Genomic DNA, 21,088 nt, shown 5'->3' on the forward strand with positions numbered 1-21,088 from the left:
TCCTCCACTGGACTTATAGTTCACCTACAAAATAAGGTTAAACTCTTTTAGGTACCCAAACTTGTTTGGGTCCTTTGATGTTAGTCACCAAGACTTTAGGCACCCAAATGGCATTCTTTTTAGCACCAATTATAGGAGCAAATCTAGTTTTAACAATGCCATTAGAACATCTCTTAAGAACATAGCATGAATCAAAGGAAGCATATGAATTATCCTTGATATTTTTGCAATTTTTCTCAATATGCCTGGTTTTCTTGCACTTCATGCAATAACCGCTACCTTTCAAAAAATAGTTTTGTGATGCATGAATGCTTTCTTACCCTTCTTAGGAACATACCCAAGGCCTTCCTTTTTGATGGAGAACCTTTGGCTATCTAAAACTTGTCTAATTTTAGATTCTCCAATATAAAATTTTGCAAGAACATTGGTTAGTTTTTCAACCTTTTCTTTCGACATGATATTCTCATCAATAATCAAAACATCATTGCAAGATATAACTTTAGGCAAAGTAAGCAAGTCATCATGCAAGGTAGATGAACTCATACAAGGTAAAGTAGATGCATCATCAAGAATATTGCATGATATACTCATATCTACTTTTGTTTTATTAGTTTCATGAGCAATAAGAGAGTCATGACCTTCCTTAAGCATCTCATGAGTTTCTTTGAGACCCTCATGACCGTCTTTAGCTCCTCATAGGAATTTTGAAGAAAAGTGTGTCTCTTTTTCAATTCCTTAAACTTTGCTCTTTCTTTGCTCATGAAATCATCAAAACTATTTATTAGCTCAACTAGATCATCATATAAATATTCAACTTCATCATTTAATACCTTAGAGTCACCCTTTGCCATAAGACAATGAGGTGTGGAGAAGAGTGAAGGTGCTTCCTTGATAGCTACACCGGCAAGACCCTTTTGAGATGGCTTCTCATCATCGGAGTCAGAGCTTGAGCTTGCATCCGAATCCCACTCAACATAGCCTGCTTGACCATCTTTCTTCTTCTTGTAGTATTTGTTGAAAACTTTCTTGCCATCACTCTCCTTCTTCTTCTTGGAATGTTTTTCTTCCTCGTTCTTGTAATTTGTGGAAATATGACCCTTTTCGCCACATTCAAAGTATCTTCTTTCTTCGAAGGGATTTCCTTTTGAAGATTGTCCTTTCTTACTATATCCACCTTGATATTTCTTCTTCTTCATAATTTTTTGAATCTTCCCACAAAGAGAGCCATCTCTTCATCATCTTCATCATCATCATTACTCTCTTCAAGATCATCTTTGCCTCTTGAAGCTTGAGCCTTGAATGCGACATTCTTCTTCTTGGTATCAATAGTATCATCATGAAGATCCTCTTCTGACTTCTTGAAAATATCATGAGTGAGAATTTCACTCAAGATTTGCATTGTAGTGGTCTCCTTCAAGTTGTACCTCACAAGCAAAGTCACAATAGTATCATATTTGTTAGGAAAAGTTCTAAGAAACTTATGAGAAAAATCAACACCGGAAACATCTATGCCAAGCCCCTTGAGCTCGTTTATTATGTTGTTTAAACGATTCAACATTTCTTCAATGCTTTCGTTTTGCAACATAGTAAATTTCTCAAGTTGCGCTTTATAAACAAAAAGTTTTGCATCCTTAACTATGGTTGTGCCCTCATGAATCTCTTTAAGCCTTTCCCAAATTTCATGAGCGGTCTCAAGCTTGCAAATATGATTAAACTCATTAAGATCTAAAGCACCATAAAGAACATTTATAGCTTGAGCATTTGCAAGAGTATTCTCCCTATTTACATCGGTAGGATTAGTGGGATCAATAATTGCATAATCCTTGTCCACTATATCCCATAACTTACTACCCATAGCCTTAAGATAAATGGTCATTCTAGCCTTCCAATAGGCGTAGTTTGACCTCTCAAAGAACGGAGGTTTCCCCACATTGATATGAGCATCACTAGCCATAATTCTACTCCGGGATGGTTAAATCCACGATAAAAAGGAGTCCTAGGTTCTGATACCACTTGTAGGATCAAGGACATCGACTAGAGGGGGGTGAATAGGCGGTTTTAAAAACTAATTGCTAAGCAATCAAGAAAACTTGTGGAACAAACTAAAGAATACTAGAGCAATATTAAGGACAACTAAAAGCTATGTTGAGGTTTACAATCCTAGGGTGACATACAACAATTCATAAACTAGAAAGATAAATTGCTTAATGTAAATAGCAAGAAATTAAATTGCTCAAAGATAACACAAGAGATTTTTCCCGTGGTATTGGTGATTTGCCCATCACCCCTAATCCACGTTGAGGTGAGTTCTAGATTTAATCCACTTCTCTATCAAGTATCCAATTCTCTCACAAGAAAGGGCTCACACCGAGCAACTTGACTTTAAACCGGAATTGAACAAGAACTACTCAATATCCCGATTCCACTAGCGATGCACTTCACTGCTCTGGCAAGGCGTGCTCAAACCTCTCACAATCACCACCACGGCTCCTTCACAATCTTCTTGAAGGGCTCGACGGTACCACAACCTTCAAGCTGTCTAGGAGGCGGCAACCTCCAAGAGTAATAAGCCGATGATGCTTGCTTGAAGGATCACTAGTGCTTAATTGCTCAAACTCTTGAAATTATGCACTAGATGTTCTCAAAGCTCTCAAAGATGCAACACTAAACCAAGAGAGGGAGAGGAGGAAGGTAAGAGCTCCAAGTATGTGTATTGAATAGCTAGAGTGCAAGAGAGAGCTCAAAAGGACTAGCCAAGGCTTTATTTATACCCTTCCCCTCATAAAGTAGCTGTTACAGGAGTTCTGACAACTCTGCGTGGCTGGCAGTCAGACCACAGGCTACACGATGGTCAGACTACCCGGTTCAACTGCTATAGCAGCGGTCATATTTGACATCTGGACACGGGCTAGCGGTCAGACCGCCGGCCCCAAAACCTTCTGCACACGCATGGTTAGACCGGCATGGCTACTGCGGTTAGACCCATATGCACTTAGCGGTTAGACCACCCCTAAACCAGAGGCACCCAGAACTCTCTGAGTTGGGGCGGTTGGACCGTGACAAGCCACCGGTCAGACCGGCACCAAAAACGAACTGCCTTGTTTATACAGCGGTCAGACCAGCCCGAGGCCCGGTCAGACCACCAGCACTTAGTGACTTCCAAAAGCAGCATTTTCAAAATGGGTTTCTCTCAAACTTTTTTTTTAACTCTATGTAATGCAAGTTTAAGCAAATTTGGCACTATAGAAACCTCAAGTAAACACACATCAACCCCTCTTAATAGATCGGCATTTATCCTATAAATCCGATCATTTTCTTCTCTAATCTCCTTCGATCGGCAAAATAAAAATGCCCTAACATATACCTTTGCCTTGAGCTAGCCTTTTTATGCCTTCCACTTACGCATTCTTCTAGCACCGCAAAATCTTCATGACTAAACCTTTTATAACTCAATCAAACAAGTTGCCACAAAGACATATTGTCATTAATTACCAAAACTCAAATTAGGGGCCTAGATGCTTTCACCTGGTGCGGCTTCGAAGATCTGATGAGATGGGAGTCAGGTCCATGAGCTCCGGTGTGCCACTCCGTCCCATTTTGTGGCCTTCGGACGACACTTCTGATTGTTGCAGCGCAATGAGAGTTGCCCCTCAAGGGCTCTTAGTAGTTTCTTTTCCTCATCAGCTCTTCAGCACTATGCTTGTCTTTGTGCCGCTTTATCTTCGGCCTCTTTCCTTTTTACCTTTTGCAATTCCAATAGACGGCTTGTTTCCGCAACTAACGCTTCTAGCCGCTCCACTTCCTGGCGGGCTCGTTCCTTGTTAGTCTCTTCACCATTGCCATCTTCAGTTGTATGGACGTCATCTTGAGCCTCAAGATTTTCTTCACGGATTGTTGCTTGGTTCGGGTCCTCCTAGGTGTGTCCTTCGACTAGTGCTGACCCGGCGTTACTTTGATCCTCCTTGGGAATGACTCCGTGAGGTTCGCCCGAAGGCTTCTTGTTTGTGTTGTTTTGACTGGCTTCCGAAGCCCCTTGGGCCTTTAACTTCTTGGCCTCCGGAGGCATCTCTTACAGAAAACCTCAGTCCCCACGGTCGGCACCAAATGTTGGGATCAAACTCCCCGAACACAGAGATCTAGAGAAATGAACATTAATGGCTAGTATTCTTTCGTTCATGTCTCATTACCCTATTACATCAATACAATGACCATATTTATAGGGAAATACCAACCGCCTTGACCTAAAATACATTAATACCCCGGTACCTACTACATCTTAAGAATATCCGGGGGCACTTTGTTAACCTCATCCAATGTCTATACAACAGTTACAACCCCACTGTACCTTCGACCTAGCGCTAAAGGTATAGGTGCCTTCGGAGGCACTTCTGCAATGGTCTAGGATATGCGTCGGCTTTGGTCTATAGCTCGGCCTTTGGTCCACCACCAAAGGTAGGCCGAAGGTACATGTGCCTTCAGAGGCGCTTCCACAATGGTCTAGGACATGCGTCGGCTTTGGTCCATGGCTCCGCCTTTGGTCCGCCACCAAATGTCGCATGAAGATCCCGTAACCTTCCTCGACTTGCTTCGAGCCTTCGCTCACCCAACAAAGTGCTAGAGTCCCCTTCACTAGTTCCGGCTGTCCTGACCTGCTATGTCCCTTTGCCCAGAGTACCGAAGGGTCTTCGTATCGCCCGAATGGTAGTCGTAGATACCCATTACATTCCCCACTTTATACATTAGATTAGGCAATGTTTGACAGGTGGGCCTGAGGGGGGCTCGTTGAGCCATTCCCCCAACACTAATAGGTAGATCGTAGGTTAACATTTTAGTTGATTTGCTTCCATGAGTCATTTTGTTAGAGTTCCTGTATAGTACTGATGTTTGCTCATGCAGTGCATGCCCATGCGAATGGTGTCCTATCATATTTTCCCATTGCAGGAAATAGTTTCTTGAATGCCTGCAAGGAAATTAATGATGTATTAGGAACCCCCCCCCCCCCCACAGAATAGGGAAAGTGCTCTGAAATATCCAAGATCTTACACCTTACAGATATAATGCAATGATTAATGTGTGATTATGCAGATATTTCCACTGGAATACATGAAGTCAGAGAAAAACTTCAGCAGCAAATATTTCAACGTCCTCATCAGTGGAATTCTTTTGTCGGCTGTGTTAGAGGTAGATCGATGATAATTATGTTTTCTGTCCATTGTCAACTCGATGAGATGCATATGTGATTTCACTACATACAGCCCAGGCATAGAAACATGTTATTGTGGTTAACACAAATAGAGCTAGATTCTTAATTGATCTTTTTTTCTGAAAAGAACAATGTTTTCTTACACTGTCTCGCTGCAGAGTTGTGCTGACTTCAACCTAGATGATTTTTCTTGTTCGAACTGCAATAGATATGTTCTGATTGATACCACACTTTTGATCATTTAGGCTGGTTAGCTTCGACATATGGAGGGCAGCATTCCTGATCAGTTTCTTTTGAGCACTGCTAGTTATTCTTTGAATGTGTCATAAATATCCAGATGATACTATGCTGCTGAAAGTTTCACCTTCCCCTGTGAGGATAATTATCTGCAGAATTGATGACTAGTTCACTTGGATGAATATTCCTGCATTTTCATCTCCCCCTCTGTTTAATGTTTCTTTTTCAGTCTCTGGAGAATATGCCCGGTTCAATCAAATGTCACATTTATTGTTGTTTTTGGTCAGGTATCTCCAATTACATACATATCAGTTTTGAGTTCCTTCTTCCATGTTTCTTTTCTTGTTATTTTCTTGCATAAGCAGCTACTCATTCCATGAAAGTAATCCTTCTGAAGTGAAATCAACTTGCTGCTTTTGCTGTCTCATAGTACTGTTGTGTTATCTCAGGCTCCATGCATTCCAGGTTACCACTCAAAGAGAATTTAGGAATCAAAACTACAATGGTTTATATGCCATGCATTTTTTCAACTAAACTATTCTATTAGGTATGCTCAACATTCCACCCGTCACTTTAGTGAACTCTCATTACATTATATGATCTTTGTCTTCCTTAAAATGTATGTGTTTTCTAGATTCCTCCATGTAGTTATATTGTTACCACATATTGCATTTGCTTCTGTAGTCACTTGCATTTCTAGAGCTTCAATGGTGTTACTCTTAGGCAATACTCCACAACTCCAGTGTAGAAGTGTAGATTCGAAGCATGGATTTTGATTTAAAATATAAACAGTGTATGGTCCTAGAAGAAAGGAAGAATAAGGCTAGGCCATTGCAGAAGTCTTGTTATCAGGTAATGTTTTTGACATAAGAAATCGTTGAGTTTTCACCTATACTGATTGCTCAATAATATATATATATATATATATATATATATATATATATATATATATATATATATATATATATTAGATGTATTTATATTCATTAGGGGAGGCATTTGTCCCACACCTCAATTGAGGCGCCTCCGGGGGTAACAGATCCTATTTTTGGTAAGCAATTAACCACCAATCCCTTGAGCGGCTTTGTACGTTCGTTGGCACACGAAATTTTTGTTGTTATCTTGCCTGGAATTTTTCTCATGGTAGATTATCTTAGCGGACCATTCTTTTGGCGCACTTCTGCATTTTTGTATTTGGAACACTAATGGTGGCACTGGTGGGCCATGAAAACTGAAATGTCATGGCAGTACTTCTATGTTCACTGTTTACTTCAATTTATCACATTTCGTTCCTTTATTGTTTTTCACCTTTATTTTACTTGGCTTTGCATTTCATATGGACAAGAAATGCTAAAAAGTTTAGAAGTACTGATCTGCTAGGAGTTTGCATACCTTCCAAGTTGTAAGCAGTACTTCCCTGTGAGAGCACTGCAGAAACATAAGCCCGTTTCATTTTCAACGAATTAGAATACAGGTTCATTCCTTACGGTCTTTGCAGACTATTGTGTACTAATTTCTTGCTAAGGCAGGGATATCATTGCTGCCAACTAAAATAAAAGCCTTATGGGATAATTGTTTTACATTTCCATGTTTTTTACTGGTTTCTCCCATGCTATTTCTTCAGTACAAGCATTTCTTCTCAAGCACCCTACCATTCCCTAGGTTACGTGCACTACACATGGATTAACAGTATAAAGGTAATACTTTCATTTGTACAGTGCTCGTTTTGTTTTGATATGTTTGCCTCAGTTAATTCATGAATATCTTTTCAAGATCTATACCTTTTAGATTATGCTGGTATTCATATGCGCTATTAGCTTTTAAGAGGTAAACCAGGATGTCCATCTCTGTTCCATGCGTCAGTGTTCCTGTATCGACACACGCAGTGTAGCGCACGCCAGCAGCTGCTAAACAAGAACTTCTGCACAGCAAATTACTAACAGCCACCACAGACTACTCAGTTGCTTCTTTGTGTTACATCCTAATTTGCACACCATTCTTGATAAGACTCATCGACTTATCCAGATGAAAGTGTAAGACTCGTCGATTCATCCAGCTCCGACTTTCATTCTTGATAAGACTCATCGACTCATCCAGATGTCGTACACTAACATTTCACCTTGCTATATGTTTGCAGGTTCTCAATTTCAGCAGTAGTTGTTCGATTAATCTTAGTAAAGGCACATAATACCGAAAGGTTCCATGAATTGTCACCATTTTTGCTTGTGCACTCTGACCTGATTGGTCATGATATTCTTTGTTTCTTGTGTGCGTGTACGAGAAACATTTGTGTCACTAAGATTAATAATCTACTGCAAACAGCGGTGTATTGTTGCCTGTTGTTTTCCCTGACTCGATGTCAATATCATTGTCATGAGAACTTGCCAGGATATATTCCCCAACTGTTGCCATGAGAAATATCAAACGCTTATTGCATTTGTCTAGCATGTTTGGAATAGGGTGTTCAATGAGCAGAGAACACCTCTTTCCTACAATCAAAGCACCTGATTAGGCACCAGGCCTACAACTGTTTGTGCGACTGCCCTTTCGCTAGCTGGATAGGCTTGCTGCTTGCCAGCGGCAGGCATGGTCGGGCTGTTGGAGATCCTCCTGCATCACGGCTGAGCGTGTGCTGTTGGAATAGTTGGCGTTCGGGCAGGTCAGGCTCAAAACAATGAATTTCGAAATCAGATGACACTGGCATTTGAAATGGTACGACGATGCTTTGTGGCTCCAATTATGTTTGGAGATATTCAAAGAAAGTTTGGCTTTTTTGCCATTTATATGTATGCAGCTGGACGCGCATGCGCAACCAAGTAACAACGAAAATTAAACAAATACTGACACCAAAATATCTAGGCAGCAAGTTACATCCAAAAGTTTGGAGTCAGTAACCAACCCGAGCATAAAACCGGTAATATACACAGAAATGATATGGAACCTCTATGGAAGCCATGGAAGTAGGGAGAGACTTCACCAAGTCGACCAACTCACTTTCACCATGATAGAGGCCTCATCAAGCTTTATTTGTTGACTGGCACATCCATGCTTTTTGGCTTTGAAGGAAATGCAGCGTTCAACTTCATTAGTGAGGCCTCCTCTTTCGGCAGCAAAATTGAACTTCAAATGCATCCAAGTATCTAACACTACAGCAACCACAAAGCTTCTTAATCCGAATGACTGACTAACAACGTCATGAAAGAGCTGAATTTCTTTTTCTAGCCCACTAACAAAAGAACTAACAAGTAAACTGAAACCACTCCCGTGCACTTGTGATATGTCGACTTGTATCGTTGCCTCCACAGCCTTGTGAAACATAGCTAGTGTAATGTCAACTGCACCACCAAGGCCATCAATACGACTCAAGAACGGTTTACATATTGGTGTGGTTAACTCAGAGAAGTCTGATACTCCATCAATCAGTTGCAGGTCATCTGCTTCTTGCTCTCCTCTTTTTATCCTCATGTCATACTCTATTAGAACAGCAGAGCGCATCCCGATACCTCGCTTAGGGCCAGTCATCTCTATAAATGAACCCTGCCAAATTACTATTTAGTACTTCCTCTGTCCACAAATGCAAGGCATGCATGCATTTCAAAATTCAAACTTTGTGGCATCTGACCAACGATTAGGCTAACTATATATGAGTTTAGCAATACAAAAGCATTACCACTAGAATTGTACATCATATGGTTATAATTTTGAAACTAGTAACAATATATCACAAGAGAAATCTATGGACAGAGTAATTGATGGTTCTCCTCTTTTTGAGACAAATCTACACATACCATTTCCAAATTTTCAACCATAATGTCAATGAAGCAATTGATGGTCAAAATTTTGATAGGTTGATTGCATGCGGCCCAAACGTCACTTGTTTGTGAATAGAGGGAGTACCAACTATGTAGATTTTGGCACTCAACCAAAAACCAATGATCATCAAAGTCTAAAAGAGTATCATGTAGAGAGCACCTCATGTTATTCAAAACTTGTAGGTGGTTGAGTTAACAATCCTAGCTGCAAAATTAGTACTTAGTAACTCTATATGGAAAAAAATATATCTGAACTAAATATGTATGAATATATCCTTTAGTAGAAGGGATATTTTGTAATGTAAGGGTTAGGATCTTTGGCATTCACCAAAGAAACAATGGTCATCAATTTCAAATAAAGTGTCATAAAGAGAGAACCTCATGTTATATTTAACTTAATTGCTTGAGTTGATAAAATTTGACATTGAGGAAACTATCTTCTATGATTTTGTTCAAAACTCCTAATGATTTAACATGATTCGTCTGCACTATATAAAACAAGTGATGAAATTAAATATAGACCACAGTTAACAGTAAAATAATATTTTTTTTTCTTACAAGGCATATTCGAAGCTTAGTTTACATAAAATTATTATTATTCGAAGCTTAGTCTACATAAAATTATTATTTATCATATGAAAGTTGTCTTGTGATATTTATCTTCAAAACTACTTTGACATCATTATAGTCAAAGGTGTTCGTTAAAGATCATATTAATGTTCTAAATGACGAATAACTTAATAATTAAGTAGATTAAGCAAATAAGACCATAGAGAAAGTAATACAACAACAACGACAACAACAACAACAAAGCCTTTAGTCCCAAGTAAGTTAGGGTAGGCTAGAGAAAGTAATATTTTAAGAAAAATAAGTTACATTCAAGTTATTATCAATTAATAATTTTAACCATGATGGTAAGATATATGCTCACCAGTTCCAACGTGATGGGATCATCCCTGCTCCGATTAAACACATAATTACGTAATCGATCCCGGGTATCTCGAGTTGCTACATATCCATATAATTGAACCGGACCACCATCCACCGAAATTTGACCCAGTTTCATCGAAAAGATTTGCATCATTGGTCGTGTGATATGCAATAGACAAGTTTCTTGATTCGGATAGCAGTTGCTTGGATTTGAGAGATTCATCGGTTCTAAACGAGCTTCACAAGAAATAAAAGAAATAGATTAGTATACAATTTTTAAGAACCAATAGAAAAATTAATTGTAATAACAACCTTACATTTAAACGCTTGTAAAGTTAATATTGTAAAGGTAAGACAAGTGTTGATGCGCCAAATAGACATGGCTATTTGAGAAAGACGCACGCGCTTTTCTTCGGTTGAGAAACTCTTTTTTTAATTTATTTGAAGAGGATGAGAAAACTCTCTTCAAAAATCGTTACGGCTGTCTCTATGAACAAAAATTAAAACAAATCGAGAACGCACTAGGAATGGTGAAGAGAAGACAAGAAGGGATTTGTTGGCCACTCACTCTCGTTGCGGTCGGAGATCCGGTAATCTTTGTGCCAACCGCTGGTGATGGTATAGATAGAACCGTCGCGGTGGCTGCTATTGGGGAGTAAGGAAGCGCGGTTGACGCCGTCGGCAGGACGGCCGTCGCCGTAGCGCGCGATGACCTCCCGGGTAGCTCGAGTGGCTTCGTCGAAGAATTGGATCCACTCCTCCTTGTCGTCCCCTTCGGGGATGTCGAAGCGGTCGCCCCCGGGGAGCGTACGTGATGTAGTCGTAAGTGTAGTCCGGACTGCGGGAGCGCCCATCCAGCCTGTTCCGCTTCCCCTCTCCTACTCTTCTTCCTCGACTCCTGCTGCTGCTCGCCATGTTGCTCGGCATGCTGCGGGGTCTGGGGATTTTCTTCGACCCTAGAAAACTAGGCGGCGCGGCGGATTGGATAATTGGATTACAAGTGCCCGGCCGGCAGTCTAATATAAGAGAGGGCTAGGTCGGGGTCGGCGTCGGGTCCGAGTCCGACTGGAGCGAAGGAGTGGGAGGAGGGGGGGGGGGGGGGGGGAGGGGCGGGTCGGGGAACTTGCAGCTTCCGGCGGAGGCGGGGGCAGCCGCGACGTTGGACTCAGGGGAGACGTTTGTGGAGGCATCGGGCGGCGCTGCGCCTCCGCCAGCCATAGCCCACCCCGCCGCCGCCGCCTTGGAGAGTGCGGGGGAGTGGAGGGTTCTGTGCTTCTGTCCCCCGTGTTCTGTGCTTCTGACGGAGGGGGCGACGCGGAGGAAAGTCGTCGGGGAGGGAGAGGATCAGAGGGCGGCGAGGAGGGAGTTGAGAGCGCGGGTGGTGCGGAGGGGGGCCGTGAAGAGGGTGACCAGCAGGAGGCGGTGGCCGGCGGCTTCCGGCCGCGGTTCGAACTGGCGGTTCGCGCTCATCTCATGCGGCTTTGCTTATATGCTCGGTTACCGTACAGTTTCAGAAGAAGATTATTAAAGCTCACATGCTCAGTGACTGTTAAAGAATTATACAAGCAGAAGATAACAACATACAGTATTATAGCAGGCAGACAGACTGCAGATCAACAGATGATTCTCAGTACATTTGATCTTGAGCCCACTGACAACAGATCCAGATAGATATATTTATGTATCTCCCTCCTCAGTTGTTCACACAGCACACAAAGCGTAACAAACTCCACTACCTTCCCTGTCCTGATGGCTCCTCCAAGTTACTGACTTCTGAACCAAAGCTTAAGCTCACAGCTTCATTCAGAATGAATGCCACTGGGGGAGATAATCACCTGCTGATGCGCATCCTCCTCCATCAATCCACCATCATCCTTCATCAATCCCCTCCAGAGTCCAAAGTTTATCGCTTTCAACATCTTGTGTTTCCTTTTCTGTTTCCGGTTTACAATTCCGGCTGGTATCAAAACTACACCCAAGAAATGGAAAGCACCCTTGCACGCATTACATCTTGACACCAAATAGCTTGCAACTTTGCAAACGCGATCCATATTTACAAATGGACAATCTGTCGAATAATTACAATGCAAGGCTCGACGCCATTGATCCACGCAGGCCATACTAATCCCACCTGGTGCTACTATATTAGCTGGACAAATGCATCTATCTATCCAACAACATCTGTGAGAGACGTGCATGCATTCTACCTGGGTCCATATGCACAATCACTTGCCCAGGCAGCCCCTACCAAACCTGATCCCTTTATGATATATATCAACCATCAGCAAACCTTTTTACACTTGGACAACCAAATGAGGTGAGTATTTACATTTTGGTTAACCTAGGTATGATTATTTGGGGGAAGCCTCCGGGTTCAATGCAGGACCAGGCTAGGTTTGACATCATTCTGCAAGGAGGCTAATGAATCTTGTGCTGTATCATCCAAACTGCACACGCCGTCCGACAGGCAATATGCACCGAGAGCCACGGTGCCGGCACAACCATCTCGGTGACCAAACAGGCTTCACAACATCTTGGATCTTGTAGCTGGACTAGCCATCACCTGTCAAAAAGTAAGGCCTACCGATTGCATTGTGGTTTCATGTCACGAGATGTAGACCTCATCTTTCTTGTAATTTTCCTCAGCATAGATAGACAAGAGCATCATCACCATCACCAGCACCAGCGACCAAGAGTGATTTGTATGGGTGAAAAGAAAGGCAATTTACACTGCCTATTCTTTGGCCCATAAAAGATGGCTGGTAGCGTATTGTCGTCAACTGTTCACCTTCAAGACTGAACACTTTAATCATCTGCTTCGCTGAGCCGCTTGCAACAACTGGGGCGTGCCGATGAACAGCTAACGCTGTAAGTGAACCCCTGTGCGCCTCGATAGTGATGTAGGGTTCTGCTGCTCTTCTAACATCCAGAAATTGAATGTCTCCCGCTTGAGATGCACTTACAATCTGTGATAGAATAAATGATTAAAAGGGAGCATTGTAATGGTATCATTCTTTTGTAGTGAGATTTCTATAATTGGTATTATTATAATTGGTATAATTTTTAATTGGATCACGATTTGTGAAGCTCTCTCCCATATGCTCTAATATTTTTCCCTTTAAGTTTAACATGTGCTATAGTTTTTTTTTGAAAAATTGTTACCAAAGGGGAAGAAGTTTGACGACCAAAATAAGGAATACAAGATGAACAATAAGGGGAGATTGTAGCAAGTGCAAGATACATAAAGGTTAATAAAGGGGAAGAAGCTCTTGCTTATGTCAAATCAAGGGAGAAAGTGGCAATGGAGAAAGGGAGAGTCACAACAAAGGGGGACTAAGTGGTAAGAACATGCATCTAAGCAATGTGGTAAGACTTTGTGCTCATTTATGATCTTTACATTTGGAATCATTTGTTATTTGACACTTGCTTTAGTTGTGTTGTCATCAATCACCAAAAAGGGGGAGATTGTAGCGAAAATGACCTATTAGGCCATGATTATGATTTTAGTGATTAATGACAACATAGTCAATGAGACTAACATGTTTGTCAAGTATATACTTTAGTAGATCTCATGGATGCAACAAAAGAGAAGTCACCGAAGTTGGAATAAAGAGATGAATGAATTGGAATTGTTCCATGAATTTTTATGTGATCAAATGGGATGGATTTCTGTATAATCTTGTAGATCTCTTCACAAGCTTTCCATAGTGCCAAAGATCATCAAAATCGGAGTTCGGAGCGAAAAATTATGTCCAAAATACATAACGTTGTTCTGCTAAAATTTGCCTGATAGGATAGTCCCGTGCTCACATAAAAATTAGTTCGGTGCTACATAGAATAATCCGATGAGAACAATGAAAAACAGTCCGGTGTTCAATTTTTTTTGAAACTGAGTCTTTTGCCTCACCGGATGATCCGGTGTTCACAAAATGAACACACCAGACTATTATTTTCAGAGAGCTCCAAAATGAACATATGCACATAGGATAATCCGGTGCATTTGTCCGGTGTTCAGTAAGTTATCACAGGATAATCTGGTGCACAGATGAGTTTGAGTGGGTTCCAACAACCAATTTCTTCTACTATACTCACTGGATGATCCGGTGTTCACAAAATGAACACACCAGACTATTATTTTCAGAGAGCACCAAAATGAACATATGCACATAGGATAATCCGGTGCATTTGTCCGGTGTTCAGTAAGTTATCACAGGATAATCTGGTGCACAGATGAGTTTGAGTGGGTTCCAACAACCAATTTCTTCTACTATACTCACTGGATGATCCGGTGTTCACAAAATGAACACACCAGACTATTATTTTCAGAGAGCACCAAAATGAACATATGTGAGTCATTATAGGATACTTCGGTTTTCACAAAGGCTTGAGTGGAGTTCCAACGGCTAGTTTGTGAGAGTGTACTCACCGAATGATCCGGTGTTAGTACCACAGTTCTCACCTGATCATCCAGTGTTAACAGCTTTTTAGAACCGTTAGGTTAACAGCTAGTGCACGAGTTTGGAGCTATAGATACCCCTCTACTCAATCATTTGAGTGGACTGGAGTCCAGAGAAGTTCATATACACCTGAAGACATCCAAGCCACCAAAGTGCTTAAAGTGGTCATCCGAGGCGATTAAGCATAAGATTAGTGAGTCATTAGTGCTTATAGACCTAGAAAGTGAGTTGCTAGGTGATTGCTGCCTAGAGAGTGGATAAAGGAGTGATCCAACAGTGTATCTCGTGGTACGTCGGCACCTTGGAGTCTTGGTGACTCACCGGCAAGCTTGTTGGCCCTCTGACTTGGTGTGGAGCGGCGGCAAGGCGACTGTGCGGGGACGTGGAGACCCTTGCCTTTGTGGCTCAAGCTCCGAAGTGATCACGGTGACGAGGAACTAGAAGAGAGGCTAGTGATGAGACCTTGCCTTGGTGGTTTGGTGGCTCATCCGGGTGGAGGCCTTGTCTTTGCGACTCAGTGGCTCAAAGGCCGTGATCGGTGCCGACCGGAAGCATATCCTTTGTGGAGCTCCAACGTGGACTAGGGGTGGCATTCATGCCATCGATACTACGGGAAAAAATCCTTGTGCCGAGCTTGCTCTCTCTACCTTATTTACGTTTCCACATTTACTTACTTGCAATTTACCTTCTTAGATAGGTTGCAAGCGCTTTGATCGGTAGAGTAGACACACTGGATAAACCTAGAGCATATTAAGATAGAAATTGATATAGATTTATCTTGTGTTGTTTGGAGCCAAAATAGTTTTAAATGTCCTAATTCACCCCTCCTCTTGGGACGTCACCGATCCCAACAATTCAGGAAACATGACATGAAGGCTTAAGGAAATAAAGGCTTGACTCAGGTTTACTGCATCTATGCCATCCTAATCTAGCACTCAAAAATGACTTAGCAATCATATTTACTATATGTGACGACACCAACATTAAAGGAACTGCTCATCGGATTCCATCTGACTACTAGACTTACCAGATATCCCATATCTGGCTACCAACTCATCGAGGTACCACCACCCTACTATCCAAAACCAACCATCCAAGATTCCCACTAATCATGAAGAAGTCCAAGCCCGCTCTTGACCATGAGCATGGCTGATCAATCAGTTCTATGCTTTGCAGAGTCTGCACACTTTACTCACGAGTCATGATCAACTCTTTTGCCGGTACCCTACACACTTCTGAGGTGTGCACCAAGAGATCATTACAAGACCTTTACAAGGTTTCTCCAAATCCATAAACGCCCACTAAGGTTTCACCACTAACAGGGATTCCATCCACTGCAGAGGCCCCCTCTTGTGCCACTCAATCGTCCACTGGTGCGTATAGAATAAGGAGGACATCCAATTAATTGATCAGGCCGTACCATATAAGCCTCGTGGTTGCACAGTTATGCTAGGTTACATGTCCATGAACCGGTCCTTAGGATCCTAAGCAGATACTTGCACGTCACCCAATGCGCACACAACAGCCATACCAACCAAACCAACTTGCGTAGATCCCTATGCTCCATATTGCTACAAAAGATTATCCAAACCGGATCATGTTGCATAGACCATTAATTGGATTAACATTTATCCCATCCAACTTGGCAGCACAACTATACATTTCTACCCTTGACACCCGACTACAACACTGACGACAAGGATAATCATGGAAAGTACTAATAAACCCTAATGGGATTCATATTGAAAAGGCATGCAATTAGAAAGTTAACGACACACTTTCCTACAATAGGATCAATGTGATCAAGGACACTTCGCCTTCAGCAGCGGGTTGCTCAAACTCTTCAAAGATCTGGTCCTACAAGCTCACGTACTGCTCGTGTCCTATAGCAATCGCGCACACCAGAAACAAGCAAGCACAAACATCTAAGAACAGTACACTAAATAGAAGCAAAGTGCTATGAAAAGCCTACTAACGGACAGTACTTGCTACTACGATCATGTGAGTGTAAGAATCACCTAAAACAGAGCTATAATGGAAAAGTTATGAGGGTTCTAAGCTACAAGGGCTTTTCTGAAAAAGAACAAGGGCTAATTTGTAAAAATAGAATGTTACAGGGCTTATATGTAAAATTCAAGGACCTATTTGTAAATAAGTAAAAGTTCATAGGGATAAAAGTAAAATAACGGTACTGACATGGGCATAATCATGAAAATAGTAAAGTCTAAGGGCCTAAATGCAAGATCACCTAATTTCAGAAATTGAAGGATTTATTTTTGAATTAAAAAACCTAATTAGTGCGTCAGCAAGCTGACTAGGCTCGGGGGTGACGTGGCCAACACGTGGAAGGCATGTGGCGCTGACGTGGACTATGAGTGCTGGCTGGGATTATGTGACACATGGCAGCTTCGTAGTGGCTCACGAAGGGGTATCCAGGCTTCTAATCGTGGCTGTCCATCTACGATCGCTTGGCTGAGAGCAGTCGGGGGAAGATGGGCAGCAGGAAACGGTGGCGCCACCTCGGACACAGCCGGAACATAGCCGGCGATGCACGATAAGAAGCTACGGCCTACCAAATGCGATGGGAAGCGGCGCAAAATAGAGATGGGGTGACGGGAAGTCTCACCGAGGCTTCATGACAGTCGAAAATAGCTCGAAGATGGCTGGCGACGGTGAGATGGCGGCGGCGATGATCAGCGCTTGATGGGAAGGTGATACAGTGATGAAGATGTGAAACCGAGGACCGAAGAGGCTCCCTGGGAGTCATGTAGTGCCGAAGGGTGGGTCAGTGGGTGTCGGGATGCTACGGGGCAAGCTAGCAATGGAGAGGAGCGGCAACGCTTACCTGAGCTCGACGAAGATGGCCGTGTAGTGGCAGAATAGCGTTAAGGAGTGGCGAAGAAGACTTCCTGTGGTCCTACGGTACCGGAAACGTCCTCAGACTTGACGGGGAGGGCTTGGGCATGGCGGTCAGTGACAGTGGAGCTCCGGGCGGTAACACGTGGCTATGCGTGACGGTGTTGAGCGGGGATAGTGGAATTGGGAGCATTGCAGGATTGGGTGGCATTTATAGGCGCGAGGGAGTGTGGGGGCGGTTGTGGGATCGTGGGCGCGGGCACGGAGTCATGGGTGGCGAAATCGGGCGGCGCGGTTGCAGCACGAGCGTGGGCGCAGCGCCTAGGCGCGGAAGGAGTGAAGGGAAGGGGATGACAGGCGAGCCCGAGCTATCGCAGAGTTTGAGATCGAGGGAGCTAGGGAGTGGGCTGGGCTTCGTGAGTAGGAGATGGGCCGGGCTGTAGCAAAAGAACGACATCACAAACCTACCCCTTTAGGATGAATCTCGTCCTCGAGTATCAGAAAGATCGGAGCATAGATGGGGAAATTATGCCTTCAGATCTTCTTCTCCTTCCCATGTGGCTTCCACTTCTGAATGATGTCTCTACTACACCTTGCACATACAGATCCTTTTATTCCGGATAACACATTCTGATGTCTCGAGAATCCTGACAGGGTATTTCGAATAAGAGAGATCCTCCTGCACATTCAATTCCCCCATCGACAGCTGCTCTTTTGGAACTATCAGACATTTCCTCAATTGTGAGATGTGAAACACATTGTGGACGTCGGAGAGCTGGGGTGGCAGTTCGAGTTGATAGGCCACTTCACCTTTCCTCTCTAGTATTTTGAACGGTCCAATGTATCGGGGTGCCAGTTTTCCTTTGACCTTGAATCTGCGAAGGCCTCTGATCGGGGATACCTTGAGATATACAAAGTCTCTGACTTCAAAGGTCAACTCCCGACATCGATTGTCCTCATAACTCTTCTGCCTTAACTGCGTCGTTCGCAGGTTGTTTCGAATTTCCTGTACTTGCCTTTCTGCTTCCCTTAAAACTTCTAGGCCAAATACTTGGCTTTCTCCAGTCCGATTCCAGTATAGCGAGATTCTGCACTTGCTTCCATATAGTGCTTCAAAAGGGGCCATCTTTAAACTTGCATTGTAGATATTATTATACGAGAATTCCGCATAGGGAAGATTCTTATCACAACTCTTGCCATTCTTTGAAGCACATGCTCTCAACATATCTTCTAGAATCTGATTGGTCCTCTCTGTCTGGCATTAGTGTGCGGGTCATAAGCTGAGCTAAAGTTCAATAAGGTGCCCATGGACTCATGCAAATGCTGGTAAAAATGTGACATGAACTGGGTACCTCAGTCGGATACTATCCTCTTGGGTACACCATGAAGACACACAATCTTAGACATATACAACTCCGCGAGCTTCGGTCCTCGATATGTCTCATTGACTAGTATGAAATGAGCTACCTTTATTAACCGATCCACTATGACCCAAATCGAATCATACCCGGACTGTGTTCGAGGTAATCCCACTATAAAATCTATACCGATTTCTTCCCATTTCCACTCAGGTACCTTTAGTGGTTGAAGCAACCCTGCTGGTCTCTGGTGTTTGGCCTTAACTCACTAGCAGGTATCACACAGGGCTACATATTCTGCTACCTCACGTTTCATTCTGTACCACCATTAACGATCCTTGAGATCCGGGTATATCTTGGTACTTATCGGGTGAATAGAGTAAGCTGAGTCGTGAGCTTCCCTTAAAACGGAGCTATAACGAAAAAGTTATAAGGGTTTTAAGCTACAAGGGCTTTTCTGAAAAAGAACAAGGGCTAATTTGTAAAAAATAGAAAGTTATAGGGCTTATTTGTAAAATTTAGGGACCTATTTGTAAATAAGTAAAAGTTTAGAGGGCTAAAAGTAAAATAACGGTACTAACATGGGCATAATCATGAAAACAGTAAAGTCTAAGGGCCTAAATGCAAGATCACCTAATTTTAAAAATTAAACGATTTATTTTTGAGTTGAAAAACCTAATTAGTGTGTCCGCAAGCTGACTGGGCTCGGGTGGGTGATGTGGACGACACGTGGCACTGACATGGACTATGAGTGCTGACTGGGATTATGTGACATGTGGTGGCTTCCTAGTGGCTCACAAAGGGGTATCCAGGCTTCTAATCGCGGCCGTCCATCTATGATCGCTTGGCCGAGAGCGGTTGGGAGAAGACAGGTGGCTGACGGCGGCGGGAAATGGCAGCGCCACCTCGAACATGGCCGGAACATTGCCGGCGACGCTCAATAAGAAGCTACAACCAACCAAACGCGACGGGAAGTGGCACAACAAAGACGGGGCGACAAGGAGTCTCACCGAGGCTTCATGGCAGCCAAAATTGGCTCGGAGATGGCTGGCGAGGGTGAAATGGTGGCGGTGATGATTGTCTCTTGACAGGAGTCATGCAGTGTAGAAGGGCGGGTAAGTGGGCGTCAGGACGCTACGAGGCAAGCTAGTGACGGAGAGGAGCGGCGGCGCTTTCTGGAGCTCAGCGGACCGTGGAGAAGACTTCCCGTGCTCCTACGGTGCCGGCGACATCCTTAGACGCGACGGGGAGGGCTCGTGCACGGCGGTCAGCGATGGCGGAGATCCGAGCGGCAACACAATGGCTCTTTGCGACAGGGTTGAGCGGGGATGGTGGAACCGGGAGCACGATGAGATTGGGTGGCATTTATAGGGGCGAGGGAGTGCAGGGCAGTTGCGGGATCATGGGCGCGGGCATCGAGTCGTGGATGGCGAAATCAGGCGGCACAGTTGCAGCGCGAGCGCAGGCGTAGCGCAGGAGCTGGAGGAGCGGAGGGAAGGGGATGACAGGCGGGCCTAAGCTATCAGAGAGAGAGAGAGAGAGAGCTGGGCAGTGGGCTGGGCTTCGTGAGCAGGGGATGGGCCAGGCCATAGCATAAGAACGGCGTTACAATACCCGAAGAAGCCCGCTTGCAGAGCCACCTTGTAGCTGCCTCGCAATCGCCCCACTGCAGACCCGGACACCCATCCTGTAGAGCACAGAGGAGAGATTAGAGTGAGAGAGATCAGAGAGAGAGAGGAGAAATGAGAGGAAGAGAGAGTGAGAGAGACGGTGGAAGAGATAAGGTCGAGCTTCTTTTTTTATGCAAGATAAGGTTGAGCTGTGTGAGGCTGTGAGCGTTGTTGTTTGAGCTCATGACTGAGAGACGAACGCGAGATAAAATGCCATTTAATAGAAATTTTGGGTCTGTCTGCATTAGTGCTAGTTGGTGGCATGAACCGGCACTGAAAAAGTACTATCAGTGTCGGTTCGTGACTGGATCCGGCACTGATAGTCCTTTTCAGTGCCAATTCTTAGCGGCTCACTCATTTTTTGCGTGCGGGAGATTAAGAACCGACACTGATGCATCTTCAATTGTGGTTATGGTTGAACCAGCACCAATGGGGTGCTACTTTTGACCCATTCTATAGTAGTGCGTGATGCTTGAGCGCGTGGCCGCAACCACGCCATGCTGCGTCACCACTAGCAGCCACACTGTGGCCACATCCTCCAACCGTCCCACCGTCCGAAGGTGCA

The 21,088-nt window shown here is 43.6% G+C and overlaps 1 protein-coding gene across 1 annotated transcript; it reads right to left on the minus strand.

The window, feature by feature from the left end:
- Nucleotides 1–8,306: 8,306 nt before the first annotated feature.
- Nucleotides 8,307–11,212, minus strand: LOC133886910 (uncharacterized). The gene is made up of 3 exons (XM_062326822.1): nt 10,751–11,212; nt 10,184–10,419; nt 8,307–8,977 (listed from the first exon to the last, which is right to left on the minus strand). Exons 1-3 carry the CDS (start codon nt 11,034–11,036, stop codon nt 8,414–8,416), a joined length of 1,086 nt encoding a protein of 361 aa, XP_062182806.1. The 5' UTR covers nt 11,037–11,212; the 3' UTR covers nt 8,307–8,413.
- Between the last annotated feature and the right edge of the window lie 9,876 nt (nt 11,213–21,088).

This window comes from Phragmites australis, chromosome 12 (genome assembly GCF_958298935.1).
Source record: "Phragmites australis chromosome 12, lpPhrAust1.1, whole genome shotgun sequence".
In the NCBI taxonomy this organism is placed as follows: Eukaryota; Viridiplantae; Streptophyta; class Magnoliopsida; order Poales; family Poaceae; genus Phragmites; species Phragmites australis.